The sequence below is a fragment of the Nomascus leucogenys genome, chromosome 17, assembly GCF_006542625.1.
Source record: "Nomascus leucogenys isolate Asia chromosome 17, Asia_NLE_v1, whole genome shotgun sequence".
In the NCBI taxonomy this organism is placed as follows: Eukaryota; Metazoa; Chordata; class Mammalia; order Primates; family Hylobatidae; genus Nomascus; species Nomascus leucogenys.
The window spans coordinates 21,342,890-21,359,899 of record NC_044397.1 but is presented as its reverse complement, the minus strand read 5'-3'; the positions used below and the strand labels follow the sequence as shown (position 1 = coordinate 21,359,899).

Below are 17,010 nucleotides of genomic sequence, written 5' to 3'. Positions count from 1 at the left end.
TCAGGACTGACCTTGAGGCAACTGTACTTCTGGCATCCCAAAGGGTTGGTTTTCCTCTTCCTATCAAGTCATTCTCTTGGGTGATATTAGGAGATCCCAAACTGAAATGTCTCTGTGGTATCATCAGTCAATCATACTTAGCAGCTGTCACTCAACAGTTTTGACTAGGTCTTCAGGGATGAACCAAAGCTTCTGGGGCTGCCCCACACTGGCTAATGATAATTTAAGACCAAGCATGTTTCAGTTAGAACATGATCCATTTGGAAATGCAGTGAGTTCAGTAAGCATTGATTTATTGTGTGTAGGCTGGTAAAGGAAGAGTAAGGAACCATATGTGCAGTGTATCTTCTTAGGCTGTTTTCAGAAGTATCTTTATAGCATTTGTTAATTTTGTTGTAACCTTAACTAATGCTCCAGTTGTGGAATTATCTTACACCATGATAGCAGCTTTTTGGGGGAAGAGGGGAAGAAGGAAAAATTGTTTTAATTTCAGAAAACACAACACAGAAATTATTTTTAAAGCTGCTCTGTATATTAAGAACAAATCTGGAATTTCCATGAGAGTTATGGCTAGATGGTCTTCCAAAAGCAACGGTAATACACCAAATGACTGAAATACATGAAAATAATCATCTCTGTTTAGCCTACTGATGCTTTTTACTACTGACAAGAGGTCAATTTTTTTCCTATAATGTGTGTACATACTGTTAGCTCTAACACTGATTGCTAAGTAGTTAACAATAAATTGATTTCAGTTTAACTAAGGGCACTTCAGGAAAGTGATGGTCTGCATGAGAAAAATATTCATTACATTTAATCCTAGACACACACATAAATTAGTAGCAAGCTTTTCCTCCTGATGTCAAATGAATCATATATATTGAAAAAAGACCTATGCCTTGTTGCATTGTGTATACTATCGCTATAGTTGATATCCATTCTCAAACTTTAGTGTGAACTTACAAAATTAATCCTTCATGAGAAAACAAACTTTTCCCTAAGGGAAAGTATGAATTAGGTAATTTAGAACTGATGAAAGATATTTCCAAGTGGATTCTTAAATTTTTATACCATTCGTTAATAGCTTTGTCTTCCCTCTGTGCTTGTTAAATTTATGTTTGTCACATATGTCTTCACTTAAGCAGTTGATTCTCTACAGGTTCCGGTTACATGTGTGTTGGTAACCATCATGTTCACCTTTTAAACTAATTTATTGCATTGAAAGTTTTTAAAAGATTCAATAGTTGTGCATTTCTAATGGTATTTCCTTTTTAGGTTGATGAATATTATAATTTTATGATTAAATTTATCAGGTTTATTATTTTAGACACATCATATGATGTCTGGTCCTTGATATAGTCATATAAAACATGTTAGCATATAATTTGTTTATCAATTGTTAGAATATGGAATTTTTTTTTGTTTCAATATAGTTCTGTTTATCAAATAGAATGAACTCTGAATCTTCTAATCTCATTTCTAATCTCAAAGTGACTGATGTAATCTAAGGGCATATCAATCCAGGATCAAAAAATATACTTACAAACATGTGACTAGTTTGTTCTGGGATTTTTAGATAGTTTTATGATAAATACAAAGCAAAAATGATCATATTTAGAGAACAAAAATACTTGATATTTGTAGTTTTCAATATATTAGAGTAAAAGTAAAATTATTTTCTCCAAGTAACCCTGAGTGAAGGTGGGACTCTGAGCTGAGGTTTAAATGATTGCAGACTTCCAGGGTGCTTTTTGGATTAGTTAAATAGAAGAACTTCTACCCACTCTCTCCGGTGTGTCTCAGATAGGCTGTGAACAGTGACTTCTTTCTGCTAAGGCTGGGTAGACATGGCAAGTGTTTCATGCGGCCGAGGGTTTTTTGAAGAGAAAGACTCATACTCGTTGTGGTTTAAATAAAGGAGATGCATAAGTTAAGCTGCCTATATGTTTCTTTTTAAATATAAAATATTATTATTTTTGACGCAGTTGTTAGCCTCTCATTTTTCACATTGGGATACATCATTTTAAAAAAATGTTAAGGGAATGATGATAAAGATAAAAATCTGACTGTACGTCTTTTTAAATTTATGTGTAAGAGGAGTTTCTTGAAATTTGTTCAAACCAAATAGAATTATGTTTCCTATTTAAAAAATAATGTTAATAGAGGCTAAAAACATATTTATAGAAAATACCAGTAACACTGGCTTGATACAAGAATCCAGTCAAATTGAAGCAGCTATCTGAAGATTTGTAGTGTTCTACTTGAGTAGGACGCTTTAAGATTCCTCTCACTCTTTTAACAACATCTCCAAATTTCTTTGAATGGCTAAGGAATGAAATAAAACATCAGCTTTTAGTGATTTAAAAACAAAATGATGGGTTTTGTTAATGTTTGTTTACAGTTGCCTCTTCTTTCAAATATGTTTTATTATTTGATTTTAGAATAGTAAATGTCAGTAAATATTTTTGACTATAGTTTTGGGAGATTTTATGTAGTCTTTCAGTAGAGGCAGCGTTGTACCTTGATTTAGCATAGTACACTACTAGTGTCTTTTATGTAAAAGATTTTCATTGCTAAAGTGTTCCTCTCCTGTTTGACCTTATCCTAGGACATTGTTATTTAGGGAATAGTAAAAAATGGAGCTCTTTTCTTCTAGATGCACTTCTTGAGATTTTTGTAACCTCGAAATAAAGTAGGAAATCTCATATTTGGTGAAGTGGCACAAGTTCATCTAGGCATAAAGTAGTAAAGAACTTTGTGATTACATTTTAGTTTCTAGAAAGGTAGACCCTTCACTTTCTTATGTACTCCTGAGAATTTCTACTGAGCAATGAAATGTCAAATGTCTCAGGAAAATACTTTGGCTATTCTTGAAAAAAGGTTGAAGACATATCCTTAATTTACCATTATAAAGGAAATTATAGACATTTATCCTGCTGACATTATCTGATGTGAATGGTCCAAGGAGTATGAAACTCAAACAGTTGGAAATTGAAGCCCACTTTCTTTTTTTTTTTTTTTTTTTTTGAGACGGAGTCTCGCTCTGTCGCCCAGGCTGGAGTGCAGTGGCACAATCTCGGCTCACTGCAAGCTCCGCCTCCCGGGTTCATGCCATTCTCCTGCCTCAGCCTCTCCGAGTAGCTGGGACTACAGGCGTCTGCCACCACGCCCGGCTAATTTTTTTTTTGTATTTTTAGTAGAGACAGGGTTTCACCGTGGTCTCGATCTCCTGACCTCGTGATCTGCCCGCCTCGGCCTCCCAAAGTGCTGGGATTACAAGTGTGAGCCACCAAGCCCGGCGAAGCCCACTTTCTTAATTAGCCTTGCATTGTTGAAGTGGGGAAGGAAAGGGTAGCTCTGCTATGGAATATTATTATCATCACATTTGTTTCATTGTTTTGTTACCTAAGTTATTTTTTTCTTTTAGGAGTTTCTAGATTAGGGTAGGGGAAGTGCAAGTAATAGTTCATATCTTTTTTGTTTGCTTATTTGAGAATTAATGAATAAATAGTTTTTTGAATGCAGATTAATGTTAAACTTCTGGAATTTTCAGAAATAAATAATCCTTCTTTGTACCTCAGCCCAGAGAGCATGGGACTTCTTGACCCAGCGACCAGTGATGGGAGAGTTATTTTCTTCTTACCCTGGCAAAAGATGACAATCGCTGGCACTACTGATACTCCAACTGATGTTACACACCATCCAATTCCTTCAGAAGAAGATATCAACTTCATTTTGAATGAAGTGCGTAATTACCTGAGTTGTGATGTTGAAGGTAACTAAGCATTCCTTAAAGTTTGTCTCTCTGTGTCCATATCTTCCAAGCCATTCCAGCTCTCACTGGATAACTGCTATGTCTCCAGTCTGACTCATCTTCGCACTTGTCCTCCTATGCCTCTTAGAACATTTATGAGGGCCAAATTTTAACATAATGGGGAGAAATTGCCTTTTCTCCTCTACTTTCTATACCCACATGAAACTTATGCAGTCCTTTTCTGATAATTTCTAATGGCAAGATCAGAGTAGCCCCTCTAGCTCTGAACACTCATGTGCTTCCAGAAAAGGATGAAATGTGTACTTCACAGTTTAATTTCTGCAGCTTAGGAAGGTCTAATTTACAGATGCAGGATATCAATAGAAATAATTAAGCAAATAAACGAGAGGCTGGAACTGTATTTGTAAAATGCTTAATGGTCTGTTACTACATGGAAAGTATAATGTTGATCAGTGGGTTTAGCAAAGAAGGATAAGTTACTTATTTTAATGGAAAAAGCCAAAGTTTACTTCCTTCCTATTCTTACTGGGGCATTTCAACTTGACTGTCAGAGCATTTTGCTTGGTGATTTGTGTAGTTGTTTGTTTTTTTTTTCATTCAGGCCAGTCTCAGAAGTTCCCCAACATTGTGCTTCTATATTTCTTCTCTTAGTTGAGTCTCACCATGCATCTAGTCACTCAAACTAGAAATGGTATGCTTATTTTTGGTATCCATTCTCTTTCCGTATCCAGTCTAATGCCAATCTATGCTCACTCTGAATACCAGGCAGGTCCCTCAGCCACTTCATTGCTCTGGTTCACATCTGTGCCATTTCTCACTTGAACAGTTGCATTGGCCCCACAATGGCCTCCTTAGGTCAGGTCTCTATCCCTCTCCAGTCTAATCCCTCTACCAGAACTTTCTTTCCAAAACACAATTCTGATCATCACTTCTCTGCGCAAATATATGCTTTAGATATCTTCTCATTGACTTTAGGAAAAATGCTAAATTCTCTTGCATGAAACATAGAGCTTTTTGTTTTGTTTTGTTTTGTTTGAGATGGAGTCTCACTCTGTCACCCAGGCTGGAGTGCAATGGTATGATCTCAGCTCATTGCAATCTCTGCCTCCCAGGTTCAAGCGATTCTCCTGCCTCAGCCTCCCAAGTAGCTGGGATTACAGGTGCCCGCCACCATGCCCAGCTAACTTTTTTTTTTTTTTTTTTTTTTTTTTTTTTTAGTAGAGACGGGGTTTCACTATGTTGGCCAGGTTGGTCTCAAACTCCTGACCTCATGATCCACCGGCCTCGGCCTCCCAAAGTGCTGGGATTACAGGAGTGAGCCACCGTGCCTGGCCGAAACATAAGGCTTTTTACAACTTGTCTTTGCGTGTTTATATTCAACTACTCCCCATCCCTGCATTCTGTGGTCTAATCATGTCTTATTAGGGTTAATGTTGTCTTATTAGATTTCATGTCTTATTAGATTGAACCTTCATGTCTGATTTAGGTTGAAGCTTTGCTCTGGGACACCCTTTTCTCCAACTCTTCATTTTGGCAAAATTTTTATACTGGAGAAACCACCTATTCTTTGTATTCCTGTGGGATGTTGGTCATATCGTTTGTATATCTCAACATTATATTATAGGTAATAGTCCAAGATGTATTCTCACTTGAAGCTCCTTGAGGGTAAGGATTCTTTATTTGTATTTAGCTGCAAATCTTGATCATCTTATTCATATGCTACTTATGATTGTTTTGAATTAAAATAAGTTAGTTATGGATTCATGGTTTTTGATATGGTAGCCATTTGAAAATCTATATTAAAAATAATCTTCATATATTTATATCAGAAATCTTATAATGTTGATGTCAGTGAAGGACATGGAAAAGCACTATGTTAGTCTGAATGCAACTCACTAGCATCTGTGTATCCTTTTTCCCTAAAGGATTTTTTTTGGTTATGTGATCCTGCATTTGTAAACAAAACGAACTGCTTCAAAAATGGTTCAGGTGACTCCTAGTTTAATTGATGAATCCATATTGTATGGTATTAATTGCTTTTAATCTAAAGTAATAGATGTAATTTCATTCTTAATAGAGTCTCTTTGGATATCTACAATAATTGTATAAAGTATACTAAATACATATCATTGAAATCCATGTGTGGTTAAGGTTTATACTCACACACATACACACTCATACATGGTATTTGAAAAATAGTTTGACTTGTTTAACATCCATGTTTAAATACTGAAACTGCATTACAATTTTAGCTTGGTACTTTTTTTTCATTTTGTGTTCTAGGAGGAGCTTCAACATTGGATTATATTTTAACATATTCATTATTGTTAATGAATCTTGCTTCATTTGTAATTTATCTGTATATAATATTTGTTGAAAGTGGGTTTATATCTGGGCCTGAAGATCAGGAAGTTTAGATTGTTGGAGCAAGATATAAAATTAATTCAAGAGCAGAGAACTCAATGTTGACAGTTTCCAAAATCTTAAAGTTCAAATGCAGCAAGGATGAGAAATGTAACTCCTTATCCTGCTAAGAAGCTGGATGTGCTGGAAGCAGGTGTGGGTTCCAGAAGGCTGCCGTGCCCATATTGTGGGTGGGGATCGCTACCCGTGAAGTGAGCGTGGGGCTTTAACGGAGACTGGATCACTTATGTTCTACCTATAAATACATGGAAGACTTGGCATACCTGGTTGGTCCATAAAAGTCTTTTCAATTAACATACCATTTTGTAGTCAGCGAATAGGTGAAAACTAACAAACAGTTATCGTTAATTCTGATGTTTGATAAGAGTGTTTGAAATTAATATCTAAACATTGCAAATCAGGTCTTTCTCCTGGTGATCTGGGGACATCTTGAGATTAAGAGTCCTCCAGGGTAAAAAGCAGAAATGACAGCCCTTTCCTAGACTTTATTGATTTCCCTGTGTGCAGCACCTGTCACAACTTTTCTACTTATAAACTTACTCTTCAAAAAATAATTAACAGTGATTCTTTATAGCTTCTTTTCATTCTTATTTCTAATTGACTGAAGTATTCATATTTGAGGAATTATGCCTGGTCTTAATAAAGAGTATTAATTAGCTGAAGTATGTCTGTATCTTAAAGTGAGGCCAGTCAAATCCATATTTTTTCTCAAGGAAATTTGGTGAAAGCTGCTATTCTTTTCTAGGTGGATGAAATGTGAAAGAGAACCTCAGCTTCAGCCACCATTCAGTTATTCAATTACATGCTACTGTTAAACATATTTTAATATTTATAGTTATATGCCTCATTTTAAAAAACTTTTCCTATTATTGAGCACTTCTTATGTGAGACAGTGCTAAGCAAGCATGTTACCTGTTAGATCTTTGATTCCTCCTTAACAACCTTACGAGATTTATTTAATAAGTCCCACTTTCTAGTTGAAGAAACTGAGGCCCAGTGACATTAAGCTTTTTTTGAGACGGACTCTCACTCTGTAGCTCAGGCTGGTGTGCAGTGGTGTGATCTCGGCTCACTGCAACTTCCGCCTCCTGGGTTCAAGCAATTCTCCTGCCTCAGCCTCCTGAGTAGCTGGGATTACAGGTGCGTGCTACCACACCCGGCTAATTTTTGTATTTTTAGTACAGACTGTGTTTCACCATGTTGGTCAGGCTGGTCTCGAACTCCTGACCTCGTGATCCACCTGCCTTGGCCTCCCAAAGTGCTGGGATTACAGGCGTGAGCCACCGCGCCCAGCCTAAGCTTTTTGCCTATAGCTAGTTAGTATTGGAGCCATAATTTGAGTATAAGTAAGTCTGGCTCTAATACTTGTGCTTTTACATATTGTGCAGTACTCTGATTGTTGGTTCTGGGTTTCCTGATGGGATACTATGTGCACTAGGGAGTGGTAAGCTTATGAATTCATTTCATGGAAGCTGCTAGATACCTTTAGCATGACAATGACCTTTGCTCTGCACTGACTTTATTTGAATTAGAATGTTAAACTAGAGGAGGTTTCCTGTCTCATAACTAATCCCTTGGGCCAGTCTTTACAGATTTAAAAAATAAAGTATGATTTAGATCCTAGAGCAATAGTTTTGAAATGTTTTACATTCACCAGGGTTGAAATAATCATTCTAAAAGGATTTATTAAATGGGTAAGTAAAATTCCAACAACAGTTTCTGAGCCTCCCCAAATGGCTATATCCTCAAGAAAAAAAAAGTGTCAAATCTTAACACTCCATGCTATTCACAGCAGCTGCCACACTTCTGCAAAATGCGTCGGAACAATTCTGAAAAGCATTTTGCCTGTTGGGAATAAGACCATGTCTTCTTTTACAATTTAGAAAGCTTTCCATTCACAGGCTGAATTTTCTAGATTACTTGTTTGTTCTTTTCTGAAATGGGTAATTGATAGTTCTGCGTTTCGTATTGAGTTAGGAAGAAAAATGATCTTTTGAAAAATGTATCATTAAGTCTGCTGTGTAGAGGTTAATCAGAAGGATGCAGTGACACAACTAAGCTATGACTTAACAGGATTGAGAGAGACAGAAGATTTGCTGAGTGCTTTCTCCATGTAGTTTTTCCTGGAGTCCTTCTTTAGGCAGCTTCTCTACTTGTACACAGGTTTTCACATAGGCAATTAGTAGTGTTTATAGATTGCCTGTTATTCAATTAACAACTGAGCTGGCCATATCAACTCACTGCAGACCTGCCTTTTCATTGCCAGAGATTGTACCAGGGTTATCAACTTACACAGGCTTGGATGTCTTCCAGCTGTTTAATTATAGTGTCACACGCTTTGCTTTTTCTAGTTTCATTAGTTTATAAATGTAATATGGTATCTTATTTCTGTGATTAACACTTCATTTCAGCAGGTTAAACATGCTGGTAGAGAAGTATTGATTTCTGACACTATTTCCCTTGTGTTCATTTAGATATTTTCACATGCCTTTTATTGATTATTTTTTGAAAGTGGCAAACATGAAAAAAAAAACCCCAAAACGTATGCCTAAATAACTAATGTGAAGCTAAACCGCACATTTAGCTCTTAATTGTCACTTCCTGTGAGCTTTATTTTCTACTAATTTTTAAAACAAACACTTATCTTACCAAGTATAAGAGTAAAAATATGAATTATAGTTTGAAATAATCACATCTTACTTAATTTTTTCAACTAGCTGTGAAAATTGTCTGTTCAACTTTTCTATTTATATTTTACCCTTTACATATTACATATACTAAAACCTGAATGAGTTATTTTTTGGGAATGTAATACAAATGATTCTTTAACATGATGGTAAGAGTATTTTACTTTAATATTGCCAAGTACTTTTATAGTTGTCACTTAAAAAATTAACTGGGTGCCCTCTAGGTGAGCCAGTCTAGTAAGTGGTCTTTAATGACGGATTTTTCTCAACTTTATTTAATAGTAGTTTTTTTTATTTCATCTTGTTTTATTTAAAGCATTCATGTGATTTGGAAGGGAATATCCAGTTGTTCAATGTATATAGTCACTAGAAACCTACGTGAAGCCTAGCATATTATCTCAGAGGCCCAAGCGTTCTTGTTGGTTTTGGTAATGCCAGCTCTTATAGTTTGATATAAAAAGTTTAGAGAATGCTTTAATATTCCGCTTAATATTTACTGAGAACTATATATGACCCTTTACTAGATACAGTATTTGGGGCATTGAAAAATATTATAATTGACACTGCTGGAGACTTTCAGCATGGTGAGAAAGAGATGAAGCAATAATGAAATTTTGTTAAGCTATCCTGGCAGTATGAGAACTAGAAAAACTTTGAGCTGTAAAGCATAGAGGCCATGAGTTATGTTATTTTCTTCACATGTTATACCATGGAGAGTTAAAGTGGGTGATGGTCACTTATTAATCTTGACTGTAACCTGTATGGCAGAATTGGTTTCTAGGTGAGAACTTGAGGGTGGCAGTACTTAATTGAATGAAAATGTGTTTCATTTGTTTGAATTTATGAAATTAGCAAGAGAGGAGGAAAGGTTGAAATAGTACATATTGACATGAATGACAAAGTGTTTAGGAGCTATTACAGCAGATTTTATTTTATTCTCATGAGCAAAGGAAGTACAGTCCAATTTCAGTGAAAGGATGCTCCACTGGAGATGTAGGCAAGGTGGCCAGCAGAAATAACTAGCTTAATCTACCAGACAAGTCTGAGATCTACTGCTTGGAGGCTTTTTACTGTACAGCTGCTCTGTGCTATATGATAGCCATTAGCCACTTGTAGTCATTTAAATTTAAATTAGTTACAATTAACTGAAATTTGAAATTCAGTTGCTCAGTCAGGTGAACCACATTTCAAGCGCTTAATAACCACATGCTGCTAACGGCTAGTGAATTGGATCGTGGAGCTATGTACAGAATGTCTCCATCTCTGCAGTAAAGTCCATGGGACAGTGCTGATCTTGAGAATCTAGAGGTGTTTAAATATACACTTAGAGAAAGACATACTCAATTTAATAGAATCGTTGAATTTGGGTTTGTTTGTTTGTTAAGTAAAATAAAGAAATTCATTATCTTGTAAAACAAGAACTCCAGATACAAGCCTCAAGAGGTGAATAATGATTTGTCAGGGTCTAAGATACATTACCCTTATTTATCTTCACTGTACCATCCTCCAAGGTGGTTTCATCCTAAGGTTGTTTCCCCTGTGGTTGCTTCATGGCTGCAATAGCACCATGCAGAATTTATAGATATCCTAATGATACTTTATTCAGACTAGCATCTACTACCTTAAATCTTTCTTGAAAAAACTTTCGTTAGGGTTTACCAGTGTACAAGATTTCCACTGTGGGTAAACAGGTGATATGGAGAGGAACCTTTAGCTTCGTCAGTTGCTGTCTTTTATTCAAGAAGTTGGAATTAATGTCTCACATGTTTAGCTGTGCTGTGCCCCTCAGACATGGATTATACCCAAGGTCCTGAGCAGTCATTACTGAATGAGTGGTGAGGAGGTGTAAGCTCTTAATACTTCAGTGGCAAATAGAGTTTTGAATCATCCATAAAAACCATTACATCTCAAGGTTGGGAGGGGAACTGTTGTAGGTAACCTGATCCAACCACCTTCTGGTCTAATACTGCATAAATCCTATAGGCCATAAAGACTAATTCATATTTTAAATAAGGAAATTTGATCGTCCTTAAATGTATTATTTTTAATAAATTTATTCCCAACATTCAACTGATATAATTCTCAGGCTAAAAAGCTGAACCCTAAGATGTCAAGCAAAGTAAATTAAAGTTCTTAACACATTATGGACTCTTTGTGACTCGGAATGTTTTCTTAACTCTTTTTTATTTTTGAGTATCAACTCCAGGAGTGAGTATTAAAAATGGTATCAATATAGATAATGTTTTACATAGTATTCCTGGATGAATGAAAAACTTGAATGTTTCTGTTTCAGACAATACAATTTCATAGATGTGCTTTTCTGCCTGTTATAACAGAAAAGGTAAGGCATTTGCCACAGATTATTTGCATATGCCTCAAATTTACTCTGCAAAGCCTAATTTTCCATCAAATAACTTTAAAATTAGTCAGAGAGCTTCAAGAGTTGGAACCAAATTCCTGATCAGTGTGGCTACCTAAGGAATTTCACAGACACTAGAGGGACTGTGGGGTGACCACAATGACGTTGTAAGTGGGTTTGCTAAGTTTTATTTTTATCTCAGAGGGTGATGCGAACGCTAATGGAAAATAGTGGTAATTTCCTCGTTAGGTTTTTGGTAACGATTAAAACACTTTTTACAACTTGTTTTGAGGTTTTATATGACTGGTAAAATTGTGTAAAGCGGGAATTAATCCCCATTCCACAGAAGCCATCCAGATTAAATCTATTTAAGAGAATGCACACATCAGAGGGGGCACAGCTAGAGATGGAATCCCAGCATTGAGATCCTGTATTGTCTCCAATTAGTAAGACTGAGAAGGCTTAGGCTTTCCTCGCCAGTTAATTATGTTAGTGTTTCAGTTACAGTGTTTGGATTATGGGTTTGATTGAACATCCTGTAGAGGTGATGCGTATCTATTCTTTCAGATTATAGTTACGTCATGTCAAGAGTGTAGCCTTTAAGAATCTATAGTAAAATATGCCAGATTAACTTGAGTTGAATTTATTTTTAGCAGAAACCTATTACTCATTTTAGATCAAGATGGAGAAATTATCTGTCATCCAACATAGCTTGTTTTGCTTATACTTGGTAAGGCATGGTTTTGTTTTATTTTGTTTTGCTTCAGTAAGAACTATTCCAATCATTTCAAGGAGTCTTTGTGACTTTTTACACAAAAAGTCTGCTAGATATATACCTAACTACTTTTCAGGTGGTGTTGTATATAAATATACAGGATGTTTACTGTACAAAGGCACATGACCAAGGGTTGAGTGGGAACTGAAATCCAGCCCTGCCCTGTGCTCACAAAACTGTGATCCCTGAATGGGATTTATGGATTTGAACTAAACCATGGACATGGTATGGGCTAATAAAGATCCTGATACTTCTGTATTCTATGTAAAATATTTCCTTAACCCTTTCATAATTTGAGACTTGAATTATATCAGTTTATCCTTTTATCTTGATTTTTAGATTATGGTTAAATATGCAGAACATAAAATTTACCATTTTAACCATTTTTAAGTGTACAGTTCTGTGGCATTACGTACATTCACATTGTCATGCAACCATCACCACCTTCCATCTCCAGAACATTTTTGTCTTCCTCAACTGAAATTCTGTAACCATTCAATACTAACTCTTATTCTCCCTCTCCCAACCCCTTGGCAACTACCATTCTACTTTCTGCTCCTATGAGTTTGAGTACGCCAAGTACCTCATATAAGTGCAATTGTACAATATTTGTCCTCTTGTGACTGGATTATTCATTTAGCACAATGTCTTCAAGGTTCATCCCTGTTGCATGTGTCAGAATTTTCTTCCTTTTTAAGGCTAGATAATAGTTCATTGTAAGTGTATGTTACATTTTGTTTATTCATCTGTTGATGGACACTTGGTTTGCTTCCACTTTTTGGCTATTGTTAATAATGCTATGAACAAGGTTGTAAAACTTTTCTCTGCTCCATTTCTTTGGAGTATATACTCAGAAGTGCAATTGCTAGATCTCATGGTAATTCTAAATGTTTAATTTTTGAGGAATCGCCATACATTTTTGATAGTAGCTGCACCATTTTACCTTCTAACCAGCAGTGTACAGGGAGTTCAATTTCTCCACATCTTCACCAGTATTTGTTATCTTCTGTTTCGTTTTGTTTTTGTTTGATAATATCCATTTTAATGGGTGTGAAGTGGTATCTCATTGTGGTTTTCATTTGCATTTCCCGAATCATTAGTGATGTTTACTATCTTTTAATGTGCTTATTGGGCATTTGTATATCTTTTTTGGAGAAATATTTATTGAAGTCTTTCTTTCATTTTTTAATTCAAGTTGTTTGCTTTTTGTTGTTGCATTTTAGGGATTTCTCATATGTTCTGCATATATGATATATTCTTATCAGTATATGATTTACAGATATTTTCTCTATTCTATGAGATACCTCTTCATTCTGTTATTAGTGTCTTTTTAATATTGATGAAATGTGTTTTATCTATTTTTTTCTTTTGTTGCCTGTGCTTTTGATGTCACATCCAAGAAATTATTGACAAATCTAGTGTCATAAAGCTCTTCTTATATGTTTTCTTCTGAGTTTTATAGTTTTAGCTCTTATGTTTAGGTCTTTGAGGCATTATGAGTAAATTTTTGTATATGATATAAGATAAGGGTCCACCTTCATTCTTTCACATGTGGAGATCCAGTTTTTCCATTATCTTGAAGTTTTCAAGACTATATACAGTCAATTTTTTATCAATATGGGTAATTGCTGGGAGTATGATAAAGAAGGAGGGCACACATGACCCCAAGTCACAGTTGAAGCAAAATTATACTCATGTTTCTGTTGTCCAGCGATGGATTAGCTGATTTACCATGATAAATGCAGCAGGACCAGGTAGGCATTATTTTCCCAGCAGTCTATATCATCAGGCAACTTTCAGTCTGGTGCCCATAGTCAGCTCCCATAGCTAAGCCATTCCTGAAGCTGATCTACATGAAGAAGGGCAGATTCCGAAAATTCTGCCCTTGGGTCTTGCCCTTGTACCTGATAGACGAGAACCATAGCTTACCTTCTCTCTTCAGTCATTTTTAGATTAGTAATGAGTGCTGTTCAACAGCTGTCTAATTCTAATGATAAACTTAATCAGCCTGGGTATAGCTGGGCATTGTATTTTGACAGAGATAGTAAAGATATTTTCATGGCATCTTGAGTATTGAAAGAACTTCCATACAATATAACTCAAGTATAATGTACCTACTGGGAGAAGCCAGTATACCTGTTTCTGTGTCAGTGCTAAAAATAATGGAATGAGAAAAGAAAAAAGGCAGAGTATGGAAGTTGTCAGAAGTTGAGAGACAGTACAATTCAAGAGGTAAGAATATGGACCTTAAACTCAGAAAGAAGAAGGTTCTGATGCTGTTTTACCATATATAAGATATTTTTGCCTTGGCCAGGTTTGTTGCCCAAGTTGGTTTGTTAAATGTTTGCATTCATCTGCTTTCTGATCTGTATGGTGAGAATAATAATAACCAATGCTATAGGGCTTTGTGAGATTAAATGAGATGTCTATGTCAAGTGCTTCGCACAGTGGTAGGCCTGCTGTAAACACTCAGGAAGAGGGTGGTATTGGTGAGGGGAGAAAATATAATATCCTGTTACAGGTTTGTTTAATTTATTAAGGATCTTTGTCTTCCCTGAGAAGAGATAGGAAGATGTATTCTAGAAGGAAATTTAACAATTCATGCATTGTTAGGATTGGTTTTGATTGTTTCTGCTTTTTTTCTTTCTTGTTTTTCTAACTGCTCCAGGTTGCTTCAGCTGGAAGGCTGCTAACATTTGCCTCTTTTGCTTCCTCTGTGGTATCGATGTCAGTGATTTCCAAAGTTCTTCCTTTTTCACGGAAATTATCTTTGTAACAGAATAATTCTTTATGAGTTTTTCTTGCACCTGTCCACAAATTTAGTTCTCATCTTTAGGCTTTCTCTCCTTTTTAAAGTGCACACGTGTATTCCTGTCACTGAACTCTTTTTATTAACTGTTTAATATTTTTATCAAAATATTTTTGAGCAATGTGCATAACGCTTGGCATTGATTCCTACCAGTGAGAAGAGGGGACGTCCTGGCAGCATGGAGTGGAATCCGTCCTCTTGTTACAGACCCCAAATCTGCAGATACTCAGTCTATCTCCCGAAATCATGTTGTTGATATCAGTGAGAGTGGGCTTATTACTATAGCAGGTATGAGATACTACCTTGTTATTTTCTTTTCTTTCTTTTTTTTTTTGTTATAGGGACAGGGTCTCACCATGTTGCCCAGGAGGGTCTTGAACTCCTGGACTAAGGTGATCCTCCCACCTCAGCCTCCTAAAGTGTTGAGATTACAGGCATGAGCCACTACACCTGGCTTTCTGTCTTTTAATTTGGATGTGCTTTAGATATAAGTGTGACTTAAATTGTCCTGCCAGAATCTCTTTTAACTTGATTGAACAAGCATTTTTTTTATTCTGAGTAAAGTTTTACACAATCCCATGTTTGTTACAAACAACAGGAAAATTCTGTTATTGGTAAGTTGATAAATGGTTAATTATAAGAAAAATAAGGGGTGGCAACCTGATGAATTGTCTATCAATTTCTTTGTAGGTGGAAAGTGGACAACTTATCGGTCTATGGCAGAAGATACCATAAATGCTGCTATCAAAACTCATAATTTAAAAGCAGGACCAAGTAGAACAGTTGGGCTTTTCCTTCAAGGGGGTAAAGATTGGAGCCCCACACTCTACATTAGGCTTGTCCAGGATTATGGACTTGAAAGTGAGGTGAGTGTGCATTGCCACATCATCTTACTCTACCTAATCTCTCACTGTTGCCAGTAACAGAACTGGCAGCAATCAGGTCTCTCTGACTGTGATTTCCTTTTGCTGAATACATTTCTGCCAGTCTACTGTGGAAGGAAAAAAAGATGATCTTACTTTGCTTTACTTGCCCAACAAACAATGTACACTTTATGAAATGTATTTTATTAAAAAGTGGAGTTTATTTGGTTTGTTTCTAGTGTATGGGGCATCCCAAATTCTGTCTCAGGCATGAAGAAGGCTGTTCTTCAGAAGTAATATCAGGAGCAAAATGAAGCTGAAGCTTCATCAGTCACTGATACAGTGATACATGTGTAAGAGAGTTAGTGCTGGCCTAAGCATTTGAAGCCCAAGTGGTTTCCTCCCACAAAATCAAAATCTAATACTCTCTGAGAGCTATTAGTTACAGGCTGTAAGAAAACTGACAAGATAAGCATGTGTGCTTTTTGCTTTGTGCCTAGAAGCTATTGATATTCAAAGTGCCTGCCTAACGCAGCTTTGTTTCTCTAGGTGGCACAGCATCTTGCCGCCACCTATGGTGATAAGGCCTTTGAGGTGGCCAAAATGGCAAGTGTGACTGGCAAAAGATGGCCTATTGTTGGAGTACGTCTTGTGTCAGAATTTCCATATATTGAAGCAGAGGTATGTGAATGGTCACATAGGAATTTCATGTCTGCCATGGGATACCATTTATCTGTTCATTTGTCATCTTCTTTAGAAATTATATGTAGCTAAGTTTTAATGCACATATGTCAGCTAAAACCATGACTACTGTGTCTTTCCAATACAGATCCTTTTATTTATAAAATTTTAATCTTAATTCTGAAGTGACATTGATAGTGGTAATAATAACAACATAAAATATAGATTTCTTTTTTCTCCATCAAACTGTCTCTAAACATGTTAACTCACAGTTGTCCCTTTTGTGCATTTGCAGCTCTTTAAGTTTGTACCACTCATGTCCTACCTATATATCTTGTTGTGACAGTTTCTCAAAGATTTAGGTCTTGTTTCCCATCAAGCTTTCCAGTTTTGTGCAATCAGAGACCAGGCTTTGTATTTATTTGTAATTCACTGTGCCTTAAAATATCGATGTCCAGTGAACATTTACTTGTTGATTGAATTCAGGGTTCCTATATTCTGGTTACTCTAAGACAAAAAACTACACAGACTAAAGAGGTGAGATCATAACTTTTTGACACTCGTCCTTTTCCTAGTCAGCTATGTAAACTAAAATCCACATTATGTATAAGCATAGAGAGGTAAGTGATGACTGTGG

At 36.0% G+C, this 17,010-nt stretch overlaps 1 protein-coding gene across 4 annotated transcripts in view; it reads left to right on the top strand.

Moving 5' to 3' along the window:
* GPD2 (glycerol-3-phosphate dehydrogenase 2) overlaps positions 1 to 17,010 on the top strand; it is a 147,912-nt gene that overhangs the window by 115,474 nt on the left and 15,428 nt on the right. For all 4 annotated transcript variants that reach the window (XM_030795707.1, XM_030795709.1, XM_030795706.1 and 1 more), the window contains 4 exons: positions 3,582 to 3,775; positions 14,983 to 15,117; positions 15,520 to 15,695; positions 16,242 to 16,373. In XM_030795707.1, the coding sequence (XP_030651567.1) occupies positions 3,582 to 3,775; positions 14,983 to 15,117; positions 15,520 to 15,695; positions 16,242 to 16,373 (637 nt within the window). The remainder of the gene's footprint in view (positions 1 to 3,581; positions 3,776 to 14,982; positions 15,118 to 15,519; positions 15,696 to 16,241; positions 16,374 to 17,010) is intronic.